The 20,329-nt window shown below is 43.0% G+C and overlaps 2 protein-coding genes across 6 annotated transcripts in view; one reads left to right on the plus strand and one right to left on the minus strand.

The window, feature by feature from the left end:
• Nucleotides 1-786, plus strand: part of LOC115253357 (alpha-1,6-mannosylglycoprotein 6-beta-N-acetylglucosaminyltransferase B-like) — a 47,489-nt gene extending 46,703 nt beyond the window's left edge. For all 3 annotated transcript variants that reach the window (XM_029851365.1, XM_029851367.1, XM_029851366.1), the window contains one exon: nt 45-786. In XM_029851365.1, the coding sequence (XP_029707225.1) occupies nt 45-243 (199 nt within the window). In that variant the 3' untranslated portion in view covers nt 244-786. The remainder of the gene's footprint in view (nt 1-44) is intronic.
• Nucleotides 787-8,043: 7,257 nt separating this feature from the next.
• Nucleotides 8,044-18,539, minus strand: LOC115253383 (coiled-coil domain-containing protein 40-like). Of its 3 annotated transcripts, none has more exons than XM_029851514.1 (18): nt 18,430-18,539; nt 18,219-18,329; nt 14,700-14,760; nt 14,531-14,614; nt 14,168-14,384; nt 13,848-14,005; nt 13,640-13,762; nt 11,990-12,111; nt 11,546-11,789; nt 11,276-11,458; nt 10,952-11,197; nt 10,661-10,874; nt 10,414-10,583; nt 10,116-10,207; nt 9,904-10,018; nt 9,404-9,598; nt 9,172-9,330; nt 8,044-9,098 (listed from the first exon to the last, which is right to left on the minus strand). In XM_029851514.1, exons 2-18 carry the CDS (start codon nt 18,221-18,223, stop codon nt 8,856-8,858), a joined length of 2,631 nt encoding a protein of 876 aa, XP_029707374.1. In that variant the 5' UTR covers nt 18,224-18,329; nt 18,430-18,539; the 3' UTR covers nt 8,044-8,855. The 3 variants fall into 3 exon arrangements, with proteins under 3 accessions (XP_029707374.1, XP_029707375.1, XP_029707376.1); XM_029851515.1 differs by having other exon boundaries at nt 18,219-18,311; nt 18,430-18,518; XM_029851516.1 differs by lacking the exons at nt 18,219-18,329; nt 18,430-18,539 and adding an exon at nt 14,873-14,976 and having other exon boundaries at nt 8,045-9,098.
• Nucleotides 18,540-20,329: the final 1,790 nt, after the last annotated feature.

The raw sequence follows: 20,329 nt of genomic DNA on the forward strand, positions 1-20,329 counted from the left end.
TTTTTTAACTAGTGAGACCTTTGCTTTTCTGTGTCATCTCTCAGGTTGGAGGTGCAGTGCGACATGATAGACTCAGAAATCAACCACGTCCTTCCAGCGTTTTCGGTACTTCGACGGGAGTGCGGCCTCCAACGTGAACCCCTCCTCTTCAGCTGTGCAGGATACTCCCCCAAATACAGACGCCTTTGCCCCTGCAGGGACTTCCAGCGTGGCCAGGTGGCGCTGTGCAGGGACTGTCTGTGATCATTCAAACAACGGTAAAGGGAAAAAGGCGGCCAGATGGTGGATGGACGATCCTTTCATGACCTTCACGTTCACTCACCATGGATACCGCAGTGATGCGCTGTAAAGCTTTTATTTTTGCAACTCTGTCTCACCCTTTATGTTGGTAAAGTCAGGAAAGTTACACTCCAGAGCTGGCGAGTAAACTCAGACCTCAGTGTCATTCTCGACAGGGAATTCAAAAATCTCGTCTTGGAGAAGGCAGCTCTGGGTCAATATCCAATTTCCTCACTGCGCTCGGACAAAGGATGACGGACACCCAGGTTCTCTGCTTCTCTGCTTCTCCCACCTCCAGTGATGAGTCATTTTCCAGGTGGAACCCCAAGACTGAGGTAACATCACTCAGTTTAATCATCTAAGGATGCACAAAAGGACAAAGACAAAGTGGACGCGGTTTTTTTTGTTTCGTTTTTTTCAATGAAATGGCCTTCGGAGCTCCCAGCTGGATTTTTAAAGCATTGTCTGGGTGAAGAAGAGAGAAAAAGCTAAATAAAACATGTGACTCCATAATATATTATGTTGTGTGTCATCTATAACGACCACCACCCTTATTTATTTAAAAAGAACTTTTTCTTTGATTTAAATTAAGTGATAATAATTTACATAATCAATTTGTGCACGCGTGTGTGTGTGTGTGCGTGTGTGTGTGTGTGTGTGTGTGTGTGTGTATAGGAATGACTGCTGTGAAAAAAAGCATTATTCCTTTTACGATCCAATTACAAGCCATCCCATTAATCAGTTCATTCGTCTGAATTAAAAGGCTTGGTTTGGATCTAAATCCATCCTATAGGGGGCGCCGTTCTGAGTCGCTCAGTGGGAGGAGGATAAATTATACAGTCTCGCACTCAATACTCTGTCTGTCCTTTGGAGCTGCACTGAACAAGCCAATTCACAGTGTTCCGTGTTGAGCCTTCTTATCTGGAGTTCTGGTATCTGCAGGCTCTTGAATCACAGTGAATGAGCATTTTATTACAACCATCAGATCCAAATGTGAGACTAGAAACTCAAAGTCATCTTCCTCTTTAGCTGTCAGATGTCAGTGCAACGTTGAAACATCTAACACTGCTGGCATCACGGACCTGGATTCCCCCTGGCGTTGCCTCTGAAGGACACAGATCGCGTGATGATAAAGTGCACAGCGAGAACCCAAATAACCCCCCTCACGCCGAAACTCCAGGCTAAAGTCTTCCTGAAAATAAAACCCCAGAAAGTGACAGCGAATGTGGCAGAGTTGTAAAATGGAATGATATCATATACGTAGCGGCAAACATTAACCAATCAGACAACAGAATCGGCAATTTACACACCTGAGTGGTCCCTACTTCCTGTTTGGACTCTTTTTGGTTGGGATTTTACCCACCTCCCCCCCGTCTCAGTGTGTGTGTTTGTGTGTATCTGTGTGGAACTCTAACATAAACCTCCACTGCCAACGTCGAAGCCCAGCAGGAGTCAAAACTGAAACACCACTGTGCGTCTTCGGTGTTGCTCTTTAGTTAGAAGAAGAGTTTTTGGTCAGATTTGCCCTGTGCGACTTGTAAAATGGCTCCAGAGACAATTGAGATTAAGGGAAGCAGCGATGATGGTGTGTGTGTGTATGGGGGGGGGGGTGGGGTGGTTAAGAAGAACAGGGGCAAGAGGAGAAGACGGAGAGCCGGGTGGAGACGGGAGCCAGGAGAACCATCCTTGTCAATAATGCATAGGTAATTGGCTGAGTCCTCCTGTGCCTGTGTGTAAATAAAAGAGTGGTGAATCAATAAGGTGCCCTGGGGGGACAAGTGAGAACGAGAGGGACGGGGGGGGGAGTTCTTCTCCTCCTACACACACACCCCCCCACACACACACACACCACCACCTCTATTTACCTCTACTAAATGAAGAAGCCAGCTGCCTGTGGTTTTCTTGGCCGAAAATTGCACACTAAAAGGCAATGCAGCAAACATAACAGTGTGTGTGTGTGTGTGTGTGTGTGTGTGTGTGTTTGTGGAGCATGCATTTGCATGGATATCATCCTTTCAAAGTAACACTATTGTCTCCTCTCTCCCCACATTTCATCTGCTGCTCCTCTTTTCAACACTCATCTCCTCAACTCCTGCGTCATCTCCATCCGTCTCCATCTGCCCTTCCCTCGCTGCCACAGACCTGCGCTGGCACTTGCGAAGGCGGCTAAATCGAATAAGGACCCCTGGGAACTTTGGTAATGAGATAAGCAACTCTGTGTGTGCGTGTGTGTGTGTGTGTGTGTGTGTATGTGTGTGCGAGAGAGAGAGAGTAGTTGTAGACCAGTTATGCCACATTGCCATTTACAAATACAGGGCAGTTCAGAATGCTATGGTCGCTTTAAAGGTTTGGTCATATAGACTGAATGTAGCTGCATTAGCCATGTAACCAGACAGGAAGTTCCTCCTCCTCCATTTTGCACAACTACATTTTTGTTAAAACCTGGAAACATTAACTTTGTTTTACTGTACAATATATGGTACCGTTCCCAACACTGGTTACATCAGGTGTGCAGCAAGGCTTACTGTTCGGCCCCACTCTGTTTAATTCCACTTTAATAATACAGTATAACTTAGAACATAATTGATGCCTTATTTAAGTGCGGGACTGAACTAGGTGAGCTAGATTTCCTGTTTGTGGAGACACATATATAGGTGCAAGCGGAGGTAAAATAGGAAAACAATCAATAAGGATCGGAGATTTAAAGTGAAATTGGTTTCTTAAAGTAACACAGACCTCCTTTTTTTGCTATGAATAGATATTTTAGGGTAATAAAATACTTTAACATGGATGTATCCTTTCTTAGCGAAGCTTGGTGAAGAGGTAGATGACATTACTGATGAGAGCAGAGTCACAACAGTGGCCCGTCTTTTCCTGCAGTACCACCTGTGATCTGGTGAGGCAGTCAGACGCCTCTTAAAGGAGAATTTGAAATCAAAAGAGATATTTGTTACGAGGAAATCAAACGTAGGAGAGGAAATAAACATGGTGACATCCAATAAATGAAATTCTGGCAAAATGGCTGATTTCCCTTTTGAGTTTGGCTGTTTTAATCCTCGCAGCCTAAGCCTTTGGCTCGTTGCTCCCATCAAATAAAAACTACTTCAGAGGACAGTAAAGCTGATTCTGACTCCCAACATATCAGCTGCAATAATTTGATCTGTGGACCTTCATCTCTAAGTCTGATAATCCAGGAGCTTCGAGACATTTTTCAGAATAACTAGCAGTAAACACACACACACCGCTAACGCTGAAGACATTTCAAAATCATCATAATTGGTTGTAAAGCATCACTGGAGACTTTGATTTTCAGTAGTTCAGCAGTTATTTGCAGCTTTAGTTTCGATACAGTTTGATTAAAGGATTCGCTTCACTCCTGTTAAATGAGCCTCTGAGGATGCAGCACCATTAAATTACAAACACCAGTTTCAACCAGTCAGCAGTGAGGATTTTAGGACACTAATTGTCTCTTTCTCCGGGTGGCTTGAAACAGAAACATTTTCCCCCAAGAAAAACGGCGAAATAAAGGAGAGAGAGGAGATAAATGATGCTGAAGCTGGCCTTGACGCTTTCCTCTGCCAAGGAAAAATGAAATTAATGATGTATTTAACTAGTACTTGGAGAATTTGCTGAGTAAATCGCACTTCATTGCAGCAGAAATAACTAGTTGAAAATGATGAACAGTGAGTTCCCGCAGGAAGCCCGATCCTGTCATTACTCTTCTAAATAAATGATGAAGAGGCAGGAGGACCATCATCCCTCAACACAGACCTTCAGGCAATTAAACCTCATTTGAAATGTGTTTATGAAACTGAGTCAAATCGTCCGTCTGTCCAACAACCGCTTATTCAGACTTGGGCTCCTCCAGGCTCTCCAGGCTCTCCAGGCTCTCCAGGCTCTCCAGTCTCTCCAGGCTCTCCTCTCCTCTCCTCTCCTCTCCTCTCCTCTCCTCTCCTCTCCTCTCCTCTCCTCTCCTCTCCTCTCCTCTCCTCTCCTCTCCTCTCCTCTCCAGCTCCTCCCAGATGGACATATCCTCCTCAAAATGGTGTCCAGGAGGAATCCTGACCAGATGGTCGAACCACCTCAACCGGCTCCTCAGAACACCAAGGAGCAGTGGCTCTACTTCAGATGTCTGAGCTCTTCAATCGAGGTTCCTACATAGGAAACTCACTCGTATTCGTGAGCTTGATCATCCCCCAAAGCTCATGACCACAGCTAAGGGACAGAACGCAGATTGACCAGCTCAGCATCTCCAGGATGCTTCTCCATCTCCTCCTCCACTTCCTTGGTGCAGCATGTCCTCTGTCCCCCGGACTGGGTAATCCATCCTTTTCCACCCAAGGACCACAATGTTTACAATAAATGGGATTATAGATGTGGAGAGTCAGCTATTCCTCTCTGCTCGTCTTCATCATCTCGCCACCCTCTCACCATATTGTTGCTCTTTAATTGACTCCAAACAGACAGACAATGTTCTAGGGCAGAATTATTGGTTAATTGTTTGAAGGATGGTGGTGATTATGATGACTCAAAATATGTCTATGACCTATTTTGAGCATGAACACTGCAGGCTCAGAGACTGGAGGTCAAACCACATCAGATTGTGATGTGTGTGTGTGTGTGCGTGCGTGTGCGTGCGTGTGTGTATGTGTGTGTGGACCCTGGCAACGCTGCACACAGTTGAAAAAAAACCCTGACCAGCCCCAGGATAAAAATAATAATGTCCACGACACATTCGTGCACACGACCACTTCCAGCACTTCCCGTCAGCCCACTTCAACAACAGAATGGTGTCAGGTGAACCCCACGAGACGTCCAGCATGACGGATGCGCCATTTCATTGTTCAGTGTGAATAGTTGCAGCTTATGCTGGGTACGAGACCGACGGAGGTGGATGGGAGCAGCTAGAAGCCAGTTTGGACCAGTATTATTCTGTATTATAGAGTTTTATAAACTACAGGGGATTTAAGTGTATGTGGGGAGTTATGATGCCTTCTGAGAGGACTCACACATGCATGAGAGAACATGCGACGTCCACAAAGGTAGAACAGAGCTGGAATCAAACCCATAACCTTTGTGCTAAGAGGCGACTGTACATTCAAGCCTGGGCTGTTTTGGTCTTTATTCTTACAGGCCCGTGGTTTGGGCACAGAGTCGCTGAGGCATTAATAACCCGAATGAAAGTGGTTGAAAAATCAACACGATCGCAGTTATTTAAATATTGAGCTCCTGTTTTGAAGCCTCCGGCTGTTTACTCCTCCGGTAGATTCCCTGTAGTCCTTCAGAAACACAGCTGGCTCCTCTGAAATTTGCATTTTCCTGATTAAACATGCTCATAAATCCTGAAACTGTGATATCAGCAAAGATGGCAGATTATAATTTCATAACGCATCATGTCGAGTATGTTTATACGGGCTTGTCTTCATGGATACGAGCCCGTGGCGGCGGTTGGAGGTTCCCTTTTGATTGGCTAAAGCTCACAGCAGACAAAAGCAAATTTGTCACAGACCCGCGATGGCAGACACACGATGATCCCAGAGAGGCGCGAAGAGCTTCACACCCTGACGTTTGAAACGCCTGTAGGAGAAAGAAGTGAGGAATCTTTGTGCCCCCCCCTCTGTCTCTGTCCCGCTCTCTCTGTGTCTATCTACAGGTATCGCCCACCTCATTCTTGCACTCTGCCCTTCCGACCTTCCTTGCATCCCCCATGTAATTACGATTTTTGCACGTATAGTTCTACTTCTATTCTTCTGTTTATCCTCACCCCTGCTCTGTCTCCCCCTCTCCATCTTCACCCAGCTGTCCATCATCAGGAGGCTCTCCCTATATATGTCCGACCCTTTCTCCCTGGCTATGACCCATGTGGAACTGGCAATAGGTTATAAATGCTCAATGTCCAGTTTTTTTGTATTTAGCGCCCCCTGGTGGCAAGAATGGCTCCACCTCTCGCCTTTTCAAAAGTTTCAGAGAGGCTGCAGGGAGACTAAAATGTCACTTTCAGAGTTGATCAGAGTGTTGTTAAACACTAAAAGAATGTCTGTTTGCGTGTGTGTGTGTGTGTGTGTGTGTGTGATGCTGATTGCACTCAGCAAAGTGGCTGAAAGGATTTGAACAGTTAAAAGGGCGTTTTTGTCAGCCCAGTGAGACGGTTCATGGTACTCCTCACACTCGTCCAGCTTCGCTCCCCTTTTTGTCGTCTCCGGAGGTTCCTGGAATGGTGACAAACGCCGATGACCCAAAAGGAATTTCAAACTCCAGAATCCTGTTATGTGCAGCATGTTGATGATTTCAGAGTGACGACTGTAATCCCGCAGATTTCTGCCTGACGAGTGCAGACAGGAAGTGCTTCCTCCTGACGGTTCTGGTCAGAAGATCATGCAGATATTTGGTGTATCGGAGTGGCAGGTGAGCAGCTACACCTGTAGATCCCTGTAGCTCGGCAACACGCTGCCACGTTGCAGAGCTTCAGGGGTAATTTCACCTTTCTGCTCTTTTCTAAACCAACTTCAAGAGCGAGGCTTAAGGAACACCAGTTCTGTCCATGGTGAAAGAATCCACTTAGAAATAAACAGCAAAAACACAAGAACACACATCTTCAACAACTTCCTGTGTTGACCGATGATTGAGGGCTTTGCTGTCCTCTTCATCGCCTCTTGTTCCTCCGAGTCTACTTGCCCCATTTTATAATTGCATTATCATCCGTCTCCGGGAAATGAATGACTTGAGGAAGCAGACAGGTGCACGACTGGTGTCCTCGGAGGAACGGATCCGCTCTCTCAGCTCTCCCCTTTTATCCCTCTCTCCATAACAGATTGCTCTTTTCATCCAGCTCTGCTGAAGGTGTCCTGGTTTGCTGATAGCGAGTGAAAGAGGGAAAATGACCAGAGAGCCACAAAATCAAAGGCGGCAGAGTCCATCAGAGAAATGGAAGTTTTCTTTACCTGGTGGGTCTCACCTGGGTTGCCCTTGCCTCGTTCAACTTGGGAGGACGGAAAACCCCGCGGGATTTAAGCCCTCGGGGGATGGGATTCTCCACCCGAGTGATTGTTTTCTGCAATGATATTTGGCCACAGGGTGGCGCTCAGGTTCAATATCGGAAGGACGTTTACAGCTGGTTATGTGCTATTATGTTATTTTCAACTTGAAGCGAAGACAAACATTTTCAGTGTAGAAGCATGTTTACCTGTGTTGTTATTGAAAATTAATTTAGCGGTTTATAGACATTCATTCACTTCTTCTTTTATAATGTATAGAACTGGGTTTAGGGCAAGTTTTGGGTCAGAGTAAAAGGAAGGGAAATGAATGTATACATTAAACACACGCAGACACACACGCAGCTGTGTAAACTACTGCACCGACATCTAGTAGGCACCAGGGCGTGCTTCCGTTAACAGATGCCATCAGTAACTACAGTCCTGCGTGTTCAACTAAATGTCTACAAAGTCTGAAGAAGATGAAAAAGCAACGTTTACAACGATTTACAGTTCAGGCGGCAGAAGGTCAGCAGTCACAGCGCTGCAGCGCTAAACCCAGCACACGCACCCACGCGCACACACACGGTCAAATGTTCTACAGACCCCGTCTATAGGCTCAAACACATGAGGGAAAGCGACTCTTATCTTTTCCTTTAAGTCACACGTGGGAATCATGCGGATGCTCGTTGTAATGGACTATTTTCAAGGGCAGAAAACAGCTCACAAGGGTTGAGTTTGATGTGTTCTCAGCCTTTAAATGGTGAAGAAATATCTCCGTTTTTAAAGAACCCAACTGCAAAACATTCTCTCAGACTCTGATTAATGTAAACATTATGTGCTACACTAAAACACAAGTAAATACACAAGCAACACAACAAACATGCAAACATCTGTACTTTCCCGCCGCACCTCATTTAATGTGGCTTCCCAACCGGCACCGTAGTGCGCATACAGCATTGTTTACTTGATCACAATGCATGTCTGCAGTTCACAATAACTCTGCTGGCCGTGCACGGGATACAAATGTGATTGATTTCTAATTCCTAGATAAGATAAAAACAGTTTGACGTGTGGTGCAGTTAGAAATAGTGAGGATAGAGTTATTGTGTATTGTAATAATTATGATTGAGGGTATTGACTAGAAAGATGAATATTTCCACTTTAGTCTATTATCTGTCCTTTATCTGTCCTTCTTTTAGGGGGGATGAACTCATATAGCTGCCTTTTCATACCTGCCAAGTGTTGGATGTCGTTTGATCAAAAAAGGACGGCATGTTTCTGCAGCAAGCACCGCTTCTTAACAAAGTAGATTCTTTGTAGCTTTTATAGGGCCTGTTTAACAGCGAATAAGTATTCTGTTCAAGAAATAAACCTAATTTCCTTGGCTGTATTAGCTCAGCACAAAAGAAAATGGCTAGTTTTATTAACAACCATTCAGTGTTACTAGCATCATATAAAGGTCCTCATTCCACAGTTTAAAGATTTTTCTTGCTGATGTTGTCAGTTTCACTGTGCAAAGGACACTTTATAAGCAGTGGAAATGGCCGATATTGTCCTGGACAATGGAGAGAGACAGGTACAGGTGACACTTTGCGATGCCCCTTAAATCTTCAGGAACATCATGTGTGCTTCTAGAGCTATTCTGATCTTTCTGAGCTCTTCCCGGTTCTCTGGACACTCCCGACAGATGTGCTGCACCTTCTCGTAAAGGGAGTGCAGATTCTCCACTTCTTTATTGAAAGCTGCAGTGACTGCCTCTGTGTTGGTGGGAGGCTTGGAGGTGCCATCACGCAACATCTTCAGCCGCTTGGCCCAGTTCTGCAGGGCCACAGTGAGGACCAGGCTCTGGTGGGAAGGGAGGGGGACAATGCTTCATGGCTGAAGTACTGCAGGACTTTGCACAACATGCGATCCTCACCCTCTCTCTGTCGTCTTGGAGTTTTGTTATCTCAGATTCAAACGCTTCATTTTCATGGTGGTGTTCTGTCACCTCCTCCTTCTTCTTCTCAATATCCTCCACAATGAAAGTCTTCTTCTGCTTTAGCTCCTTGAGCTCTGCATCCAAATCTCTCAGTTGCTGAAAACACACGTATTCATGAGAAACCCTGAAAGGGAGGGGGGATCTAGGCCTGCAAGTTCTCGGGTCCCACCTTTTTCATCTTTATGAGATTCCGTTTCTGGGCCTCGAGGGAACGCTCAATTTGGATACTTCTGTAGTGCTTGGCCCTATCCGAGGTGTGCCTCAGGACCATGACCCGGTCGAAGATGTTGCAGCACTGAACCGCTGTTGCTTCACACTCTTTTAACAGCTTCTCCCCTTCTTTCACCTTTCTGTTGAGTTGTAACTGCACACACACACACGCACGCACACACACACACACACACACACACACACTATGTATTTGTTGAGTTTCAACATTTAAAAACTGTGTGGTCACTTGGTCTAATTCAGGAAATGACATAATAGATGTACTATAATACAACTGGAATTAATAAACTAACACTTATTATATAGATACACATTATTATATTAATAATTTGAGACTGTTTTAACAGTCCATTTCACTCTCTTTCTTCCTTCTTTGTTAACACAGCCTTGTCTTTTTCTCTAACAGCTTTTGGGTAAAGATAAAGACAAACCACACGTCACCTCCTTGTTCTGAAGCTCCAGCTTCAACCGCTCAACTTCTTCATTTTGCTTCTCAAATTCTGAGCGAGCCTCTTTTTTGAGCTGTATTTTCTTCTCCCACAGCATTATCTGCTTTCTGTTCATTGCATATATGAAATTATTTGATAATCAGAAAATAAAAATATTTACAGTGGGAAAAATGCTGTTTTTTGGGGGTGTGGGGGGGGGCTTACTCAGACTCCAACAAACAGTTGTAAATACTCTCTTTTTCTTCCTCGATCCTCTCATATTTCATATGAATCTCAGCAGCTGCCTTCTCTGCCTCCTAAGAACATTATGTTGAAATTTGAATATATTTTAGCTCCAAAAAACAACAGAGAAATACTGTCTGAGTTTTCCTCAACGTAAGAAAGCAGAGATTTAATAAATACAGACACAATAAAGGATGGAGGGTTGTTTGAAACCTTTCAGGATCAGGTATGGGTCTGTATGAGTCTGTCTGTTACAGTAAATAACTCAAAAGAAGCGCACCTTGAGCCTCCCGAGGAAGTCCACCTCCAGCATGGTCTTCTTCTCCTCCAGCAGCATCCTGTGTTTGCCGTTCTCGTCGATCTGGGTGTTGATCTTGTTCAGGCTGACATTCAGCGCGTTGGCTTTGTTCTCAAGCTGCAACAACTCCCGGTTCTCGATTTCCATCAGACCTGTTGGAGTGACTTTATAGTTAAGAGCAGCTCAACTCTTAAGCACTGACTCCTGCGTGCTGCTTTGCCTCACGCACCATCTTGGCAGGTTTTCTTCTTCTGCAGGATGGTGTAGTCCATCTGCAGTTTCTGGATGACTTTGTTGGTGTCCTCATATTCCAGGGTCAGTCTCACGCGGGTCTCCTGCTTTGTTAACCAGAGCTGGGTGTAGTTCCTCACATTGTCCTCCAGCTTCCTCCTCTGTCCCTTTAACTCGTTTATCTTGGTTTCATATGGACTATAGTCCTCCTCCTGGAAACAGACACGGCAGCAGAAGTCAGTGCAACCGTTGCAACAGATGGGAAGGAATGTTTCACTGATTTCCTCACCCCAGTTCTGGCTGCAACTTCTGCCATCTTGTTCTTGATGTGTTCGATTGTTCGATAGTTCTGCTCAACTTCTCTATTAAGGTGATACAGTTTCGCCTCGCATGTTTTATGGTGCTTGGTTTCCCCTGCAATCTCCTTCTCCTGGTCCTCCAGGGTGACGTTCAGGGCATCCACATCGTTTGCAACTTTGGTCCTCTTGTTTTCTACTGCGGCTATTTCATTCTCCAGCTCCGACTGCTGAGACATCTACATTTGAAATTAAAATACCAGGTAAATAATGGCGTCATACTTATAAAAATAACCTGCAATCGCCCCCATTTTTACCTTCTCGTTCTTGGTGTCCGTTAGCTTGTCGAAGAGCTGTTGGTAGTTCTTGGCGGTCCTGCTGTGGACGATCATCTGCTGCATTTGGGTCCTAATCTTACCCTCCAACTCAATTTGCAGTGCACATTCCCTCTCCAGTTGCTTCCTATGATTGTTAAATACAGACTGGGCAGCGCTGGCCTCCTGTAACGATGAAGGAAAGATTTGGAGAGTTAGATGTATATTATATAGAGAAACACAAAGTGGTTGTAAAAGCGTTGTCCGGACAACCTTCTTCAGACTGCGTAGAGTAATTTCAGCCTCCTTTAGGGCCCTCCTGTGAGAGATGTACTCAGCCAGTAGCACCTCTGCTTCGACCTTTCTCCTCTCAATCTTCTTTTCTAAGTTTTCACATTCATTTTGAGCCATGTGCAACTCCAGAACGAGCTTTTCATTCTTCTCCTGCTGTTCGTTGTTGGATTTCCTGTGTATCTGTATCTCTCTGTCCAGGAGACTCACTTCATGCATCGCATCACTGAGGAACACAAAGACAACGGTAGCAAATGGACGGATGTATGTGTTTAGTTTAATACAGATTACGGTTTATTTTTTAATGATGGATCATATTTGATCTCTACATTCATGACGCTTCGATATGAGTCATCCAGGTATATTGATAATTCATCACATGGATACACAGTAGTGCTTGTGGATTAATAAAACAAGCACACTTACCACAATTCCTCGTGGATTGCATTCTTCATTTGAACAGATTTTTCCATCATCCGCAGCCTGCCCTTCCACTTCTGCTCTACCAGTTTACGGTTCAAAATCATATCCTCCAGGAGCATCTCAGCCTGCACAAAGACAATCATTTGCATGAACGTCAGCTTTGCCGATGACAGTGAGACACTTTCCCCTTAACCTTTTAAAGCTGTTCAGAGACATCTGTGGCTCTGGAGCGGAGAGAATAAACTTCCTCTCTGCTTACACTAGACACCCTTGCTCTCACTGAGACTTGGATCAAATCATAACACCATCAGTCCAGCTGCTCCAACACATGCTCTGACAAATAAACTCCCATTTTTGTGGTGTGGTGGTGGGACTGACACCTCCGGGTGAGGCCTGCCCTCCACCAGGACATCAGGGTGATTTTGCAACAGATACAGAAGTTGAGGGGGAAGTCTGATCAAGCAGAACAGTCTACATCTTTGCCCAGTCAGCATCCATTATGGAGCAAAAATACAAAGCAGATGTTGAAATTGTATTGTGTGTGTGTATATATATATATATATATATACTGTATATATATACACACAGTTCTTTTTGTGACAAAATCCTTGACCAGAAATCATTTTATAAGCCAAGAAATCCCATTAAGATCAATGGTCTTGATGTTTCAGACAAAAAAGAAGTGATCTATTGTGGCGAATCAGTCCCCTCTTGACTGAAGTAAGGTTAGAATGTGCAAGTCTGCCGAGAACAGGAATTGTGCATTGATGAGCAAATGGTTCCATTTACTGAAATTACATTTTTTGATGCCCAGTGTTCCAGCATGTAGCAGGCAAAGCAAACCTGCATTGAAGGTGTTTGTCTTGGCCCCACCTACTGGCCTGGTGTTGGAATTTGTGGTCTTGCAAGGCAAGACTACCTTTAGAGTTAAAGGAGGAAAGGACGTTGGAGACCAAGCAGCTCTTCATTTGACAGAGTCTGTTCCCCAAGAAACCCACCAACTCCTTGACAGTTTTTTTTTTTACAACATTCAACCTCCTCAGGCCCAATTATCAGCTCGTATGATTTTTCATATCACTGCGATGCAGATGACACCAAGCTGTACTTGATTTTTCCCCCAGATGAACCCTCAGTCTCATAGAAAATCCCAAACTATCCCTCAAAGACATTCGCATGGATATGTTGGATCACCACATCCAAATTAACCTTGCAAAAACACCTTCCTAAATCAGGCGTTTCCCAACTCAGCAGGTAAAAGCTTCTGTGATCTCATACTTCAGATGGTCCAGAATACGGAGAAATGTCTGGTCCTTCAACAACCAAGGCAGGTCCACATCACCTGACTACTTATCGAGCTCAACTTGCCACCAGTAGCTGCTGGCATTAAGTTCGAGACACTGATGCTGACCTCCAGAATACTAGCGGGGTCTGCACCCCATCCTGTTTGAGTTGATGATACCCCTCATCTGCTAAATGTAAATGTAAATAAATGAGAAGGGCTTTTTGTCACGTTTGTGGTCTTGTATGGCGAGTCAGGCTTTTCGGTGGTGATAAGCCCCAATACAAGTGGCGACAAATACAAGTTTTAAAAGTATGACCATGTGTTGAGGTATTCACCCCGGTGTTGTTTATGTTCAACCATGGTGTCCTTACCTCAGAACTGGTATTTTTGGCTCTCTCTTTCTTTTCTGATTGAGCAGTAATCTGAACTTCATACATCTTTATCTGCTCCGTCACTCTCTCCAGTTCCTTTGTCAGACGCTCTACACACAGATCCTGATGACAGACGCAGATGTTCAACCAGAAACATTAAATGAATCCGCGTGGCTGTGTGTATGACCAACTTCAGCCTGGCCGTTACCTGCTGGAACTTCTCCTCCTCAGCTTTTTTCTTCTGAAGCGAAGTTTCCTGAATTGTATTCTTCTTCGCTTTAAGGTCCATATGCAGGGCTTCATTGTATTTTTGAGTGTAAAGCAGCTTGAGATGTAGGTCATCAAGTTCTGCCTGTTTCTTGTTAACTACAGAAAAGAAACAAATGACACTGATTTAAGTGAATAGCTCAATACGAACATGTTCTATGATGTTTTGGAGGTCAAAGGTTAGGACCAAACTTGGGCCTTGTGAAGGCCTCTAACAGCTCAATAAAGTCTTTGGGTATGAATGTTAGAGTTCGCTGTCACCTTCATTTTCAAGCTTGATCTTTTCATTCCTGATTTTGTCTAAGTCATTCTTCAGTTTTTTCTCTTCATTTTGAGCTTTTAAGCATTTATTTCTGGACGTATCAGCTACAGCCATGCATTCGTCAAGCTGGTCCTTTTTTTTGGCAATGACAGCCTTTAAATTCCCAATATCCTTTTCTATGTCTCGAAAGGCCTTTTGCTCCTTCCCGCTTTTTCTCTGGACAAGGATGTAAAAAAAGACAAGGTTTGAGTCAAATATGATGTTTAAACGTCGAGCAAAAATTTATATTAGTGGACACGGGACCAAGGCCGATGGAAGGATTTTTCCTTTTTAAGGGAGGAAGACCAGGAAAAGCTTCAAACCTTCTCCCCCAGCTCCATTGTTAACCTTTCCAGGTAATTTTTCAGGTGCTTGTTCATCACTTCCTGGAATCTGACCACCATGGGCTGCAAAGAGAAAACAAAGACAAGAGTAACATAAATATACTTTCTCAATAGTCATTGCAAAAATTATTGAATAAATTATACTGACATCTCCATCATCAGGAGTGAGCAATTCCTTTGTATCTCCCTCCATATTTGTTGTTTGGCCCCTGAAACACAAAAAATAAAACATTAGAATTAAATTCAGGCATAGAATATGTAGAAAACTCAAACTACTTAATCAAATCCCGCCCAAAAAGAAACAAAATAAAAATTACTTACCTTTTAAATGTCTTCGGATTCCGATTCAAATAAATATTAAAACCAAATCTACCGGTCAAATTTTAAGGTTAATGCAACCACTAAAGCTCAAAGACCAGAACTGGCTTTGATGTTTGAGAGAAATCCAAACATCAAAGCCAGGTGGACTTTTCCTTCTGCGGTGCCCATTCTGTTTTATTGTTCGACATGATGGGTGAATAAGAGATATTAATCTTAGATGCAACATTTTTTTTAATTAAAATAAAATTTACATAACATTTCTCTTTTGATTAGTCATTGATTTTTCAAATGTCTATATTTCCTCAACACAAATGTTAACTTTTAAAACTCCTTAAAAGCAGGCACTGATGTGCTTCAGAGCACCTTAGAAAACCGGCTGGCTCAGATAACTTTAAATGAAGTTCCCGAAACTGGAAATCTGCCTTAAATCCCCCCAAAAAGCCAGTGAGCCTAAGACTTTAAACAACTGTAAACTGATCTCTGAATTCTGACGGTGCTCTGGTGAGTGAACACATAAAAGAATTTCTGTCCACCCTTTCTACTGTCACCACTTTAGTCAGGACTGTGAAGGTCATGACACAACGCCAGCTCTCAACTGGAAACAATCTGCCCTTAATTGGTTTCTCAAAGGCATGGTGTTTTAGTCAAGTCTCCTTCAGCTATTGGTCTTTCTCAACAAGCAGTTGGGTGGTTTAAAAACAATCCTGCATGTAGAACCGGAGCTGCTCCAAAGCTTCAAATAGATTTACTGTTCAAAATACTAATCTCTAAACTCCACACTTCTTTTCTATGCTACTTGTATACTGCAAAGCATCCGCTCCTGATGAGGTTTACAGTATTTGGCATTTAATAAAGTCATGAACTTGCTGTAACCTTGTTTGAAAATGCAGGCAAAATTTGCAAGGCTCAGTTTAATATTTTTGTTAGCACAACAATCGAGATCATGTTTTTGAAGTTTATTTTATTTATCTGCATTCATATTTCAAAAAGTGGACATAACAAACATTCGCAAAGTTCATGAGTGAACTGAATTTTATATTGGCCCAAAGAAGATCATCTTGTCAGTCTGTGCAGATGATGTGTACTCTCTGTCTACAAAATATCCATGTTCAAGTAGTTGCTGGTCAGTACATTCTCCATCTCGTCACGTAGCTCTGGGTAGGACTTATATGTACAAGGGAGCTCCATAACAGATCCACAGGTGTGAGCAACAGGTCGCCGTGCCAGGCCCTCCAGAGTTGTAAAAGTAATGTGGATTCTACTAACGCAGATTATATCTGATCCTGTCACAAATCTCAGCAGCTTTCTCAGACCAACCTCATCCAATTCTTGTATGTACTGACGTAGGAATCCAAGGGTTTGTCTTTCAGCTGAAGACAGTGGAAATGCTTTAATCATCTTCAGGACTTTGGTGCAAGTTGGCTTTTTGTCATTATACATGTCATGTATATCCGACGTCGTGGGTAAGATGGCCCGCAGGGATAGCCCTGCGGCTGCAGACATGTTATCAAGCGCATACTTTGGTTGCTGAATCATTTTTATGTGTGCTAGTTGAAGAAGGACTGCTTTCAGAGTGTCTTTGGCGGGGACTTCTTTAACCCCCATTTGATCTAGTAGGTCCAATAAGTCATCTTGGTTATGACTGTCCGTGTCCATTAAGGCAGCCATTATGAGATCTCTTTGACATTGACTCAGATACAACAGCAATGATTCAAACAGTAACTCTGCAGACACAGCATGCTCTCCGAATATCAATGCTGTTGTAAATGCTGGGGCAAAACGCAAGGGGAAATATCCTTGATCCGTAAATCCCTTAGCCAATATTCGTCCCACAGACTTCCACTCTTCCTCCTGCCATCTTGGAGACAGGGTTGGCACTCTCATTTCTGCCCCCTCTGCTGCACAATCCAAGAAGTCTGTCCAAAAAGCAGCATAAACATCTCTGGCTAAACCATCTGCATCAGCACCTCTTTCATTAAAGAAACTGTACTTTAAATGGTAGCTAAGAATGGCCTCATTTTTGAACTGGCCAATCATTTCGTCTACCAGATTTGCTCTGTGAAGTTTAATCCGTACATGGAGTTGCTGATATTCAACGAAACTTATTTGGCCAGTTTCTTGAACATGGCCATCTAAATTAGAGGTAGATGTGGAGGGTACACTGAAGACTTCGTCCGCAGGAAACAAAACTGGAACAGTATCATCCATGTTCCAATTAATGGGTTCATATACTGGGAGACCTTCAAACGCTTCTGAATCATAAGACTGGGAGGAAGGTTCAACAACATCCAAATCAACAGGGGAATCTTTAGGTGTTCTAGATGATTCTGCACTAAGTGGGTTATCCTGGTGTTCATAAGAATAGGCCAGTCTCTGCTGCTCTTCAGGAGTTTCAGAATGTCTCTCTAGCTTGCTGTCCATCTCAGTGTCAGGAAACGTTATGGAACTCGTGTTGAGGTAAAACCGTAAAATCCCAAATTGGGACTGTCTGGTCAACTCACCAACAGTAGTGCTCTCATCAGTTTTGGATTCCTTGAAGTCAAAAATATTGTGCTGAAAGTGCTCCCATTTCCATTTCTTGAATTTTCATTTGGAAAAAACAGCTTTCTTGCATGGGACGCAAGATCTTTTCTGGTTGAATCCTTGGATACTTCAAGTACCTTGATGCCCCCTCCACAACAATTTCTCATATATTTTCCCTCATGGATCCACCCGAACTCTATTTTTATTGAACTCTTTGCGTTTTTTAGATTGATAGTGGTTTTTCTGTTAGTACACCTGAAAGCAACAATTCCGGTTCAGGTTCCTCGTCACGGCTCACTGTTGCTGTCCACATTTCTTTTTGCAGTTTATCGAGACAGTATTGTCTTGTGGCAGTTCTGTCCCCAAAAACGGGTATATAACATGCAAGCAAATCATCCTCTAAATCTATGATGAGTGATGTGTAAATCTGTAAAGAAAAAGTATTTTTCTTACCATGTTATGGTACAATTATTTGTTACGCATTTAATTAAAAGAAATAAAAGTGACTATAGCAGATTTAACTGCTACGGTTGTCAGAGATTACGTCATGTTATTGAGTCCATCCGCCAAATTTAAACACTAAAATATAGGCAATGAACCAATTTACAATACATATTAGTGTATCAAATCAATTATTAGGATTTAGCTATTAGGATTTAAGGGTAGCTTTGGGAACAAAGGTGGCACATTTTAATGAAAACTTACCGAAAATGGATTTCAAGGCAGGACATAATGAGTATTTCAATTTAAGTTTGACAGAAAGATGAATTTGAAGCTTGACAGAAAGATGAATTTAAATATTTTCTGTTGAAATCCGCGTTACCTCATCTTGTTGCATTTGGACTATGTTTTTTTCTCTTATGCCTCGTTGTCGAAGAAAGTTCCACAGCCCGTCGTCTCTCGTTTGATCTGCCATCTGTACAGTTAAATGCTTCTGTGTCCGAATACATGAGCAATTCCAGCATCAGTCTCCATTATAAGATAAGAGGCTAAGCTATGGGCTATGGTCTCTGGTTCCACAATGGTGTCCTTACCTCAGAACTGGTATTGGCGCTCTCTTTCTTTTCTGAGTGAGCAATAGTCTGAGCTTCACACATCTTTATCTGCTCCGTCACTCTCTCCCGTTACCTCGACAGAAGCTCTACACGCAGATCCTGATAACAGACGTGTTTTATAAGTATTACACACTTTGTCGTACTGGCACCAAATTTTGAACTGAACAGATCGCTAATACTCAAAAGGTCCTACAAACGTAAATAATACATCCTTCTGTAGCTACAAGCCTCTGCCACCTCACAAACATTATACTGACATCTTCATGAGCAGTGAGCAGTTCCTTTGTGTTTTGCAATGAAACAGAAATAAAACAAGTGGAATTTGATAAATTAAAAAACAGTGGGTTAAATTAACAAATATATAAATAACAGTAACAGCAAGCGCCCCCCCACCCCCCTCCTCAGAAATGTGCTTACATGCTAAATATCCACTTCCAAAGAAATAAACTTTAAGCCAAATAAATCATGCTGGTGGAGTAGATACAAACGTCAAAGGCCAGGGCTGGCTTTGATTTTAAACCAAAATGAAGATGAATGAGAGAGAGCTTTGATCATAAAGCAAAGAAACTTGGTACACGGTTACATACAATAAAAGAGCATAGTCTCCCATATCTCGGAGCTTGTTTTCCAGCTGCCCAGAAAATACCGGGTCATCTATATTCAGGGCATACACATTAGCTGGTATAACCCTTTGGCCTTGAATCTCTTTTAGGAGCAGCAAAATACATCCTTCCTCCTTAATAAACTGTAAATGCCTATGAATTAGAATTGCCCCCACACTGGCTATTGCCGCACAGAGCAAAGCAATGACCCACCAGTCCATGCAAAGTTTCTCAGTTTCAGTTGGTATCAAATAGGTTTCCTGGACTAATGGAATATTGACTTTTTTAAGAGTTAATAAATGCCAGAATTTTCCTACTTCTAATTGGACGGTTAAGACCTTTAACATTCCAAATACTAGATTTAAGGTGCCACCATGATCAGCCGACATAAGTTAAGTACAAAGAAGATAAATAAGGGGCATGGCAAATGGTCATAAAGATTATCACTGGGTGAGCAGTGAGTATAAGAAAAAAAGTGAGAACAAAAGCAGGTACGCAATAAAAAAAACAGCATCAAAACAACTTAAATTCAGTGGACTGAAGCAGTCACCCCCAGGTGCACCAAAACTGCACCAGCATAAACATAAATTTTACTGTTAAAGGGGAGTTTTTCCTTGCCACTGTTGCTTGCCTGGGGTTAGGCCCTGGGATTCTGGAAAGCGCCTTGAAACCATTTTTATTGTAAAAGATGCTATATAAATAAGATTGATTTGATTGATTTGATTTGATTTGATTTGATTTGATTTGATTTGATTTGATTTGATTTGATTGATTTGATTTGATTTGATTTGATTTGATTTGATTTGATTTGATTTGATTTGATTTGATTTGATTGACAGCTTGTTTAGGGTAACTGAAATGAGTGCCTCTTCTAGGATTAAAAAAAGATATTTTGAACCAGAAGTATAATTTTCAAAAAACTGCAGTTGTCATTTTGCAATTACAACCTCATTTATTGAGCCCGGGAAGAAAAGGTCAGAACACCATTGTCATTTACTATGATCCTGTTTGTGGTCTGTGTTCGGTTTGTGATGTTCTGACTTTCCACTAGAGGGCGTGGTTGAGCCACCACACGTGCTGCCTGCCTCCACACCTGCGGCTAATCGGTTAGCAGACCTTTTAAGCAGCCAACACCTGCTGTCCAGCGTCTGGTCATTTCACCTTTGCCAGTGGTAGCCTGAGAATTCCAGACTCCCAGTTCTCCTGATTCTGCGCTTTACTAACCAGCTTGCATACCTCCGGTCTGTGCCTTTTTTCACTTCTTGTCTTTTCTTGTT

This window comes from Takifugu rubripes, chromosome 17 (assembly GCF_901000725.2).
Source record: "Takifugu rubripes chromosome 17, fTakRub1.2, whole genome shotgun sequence".
Taxonomy (NCBI): domain Eukaryota; kingdom Metazoa; phylum Chordata; class Actinopteri; order Tetraodontiformes; family Tetraodontidae; genus Takifugu; species Takifugu rubripes.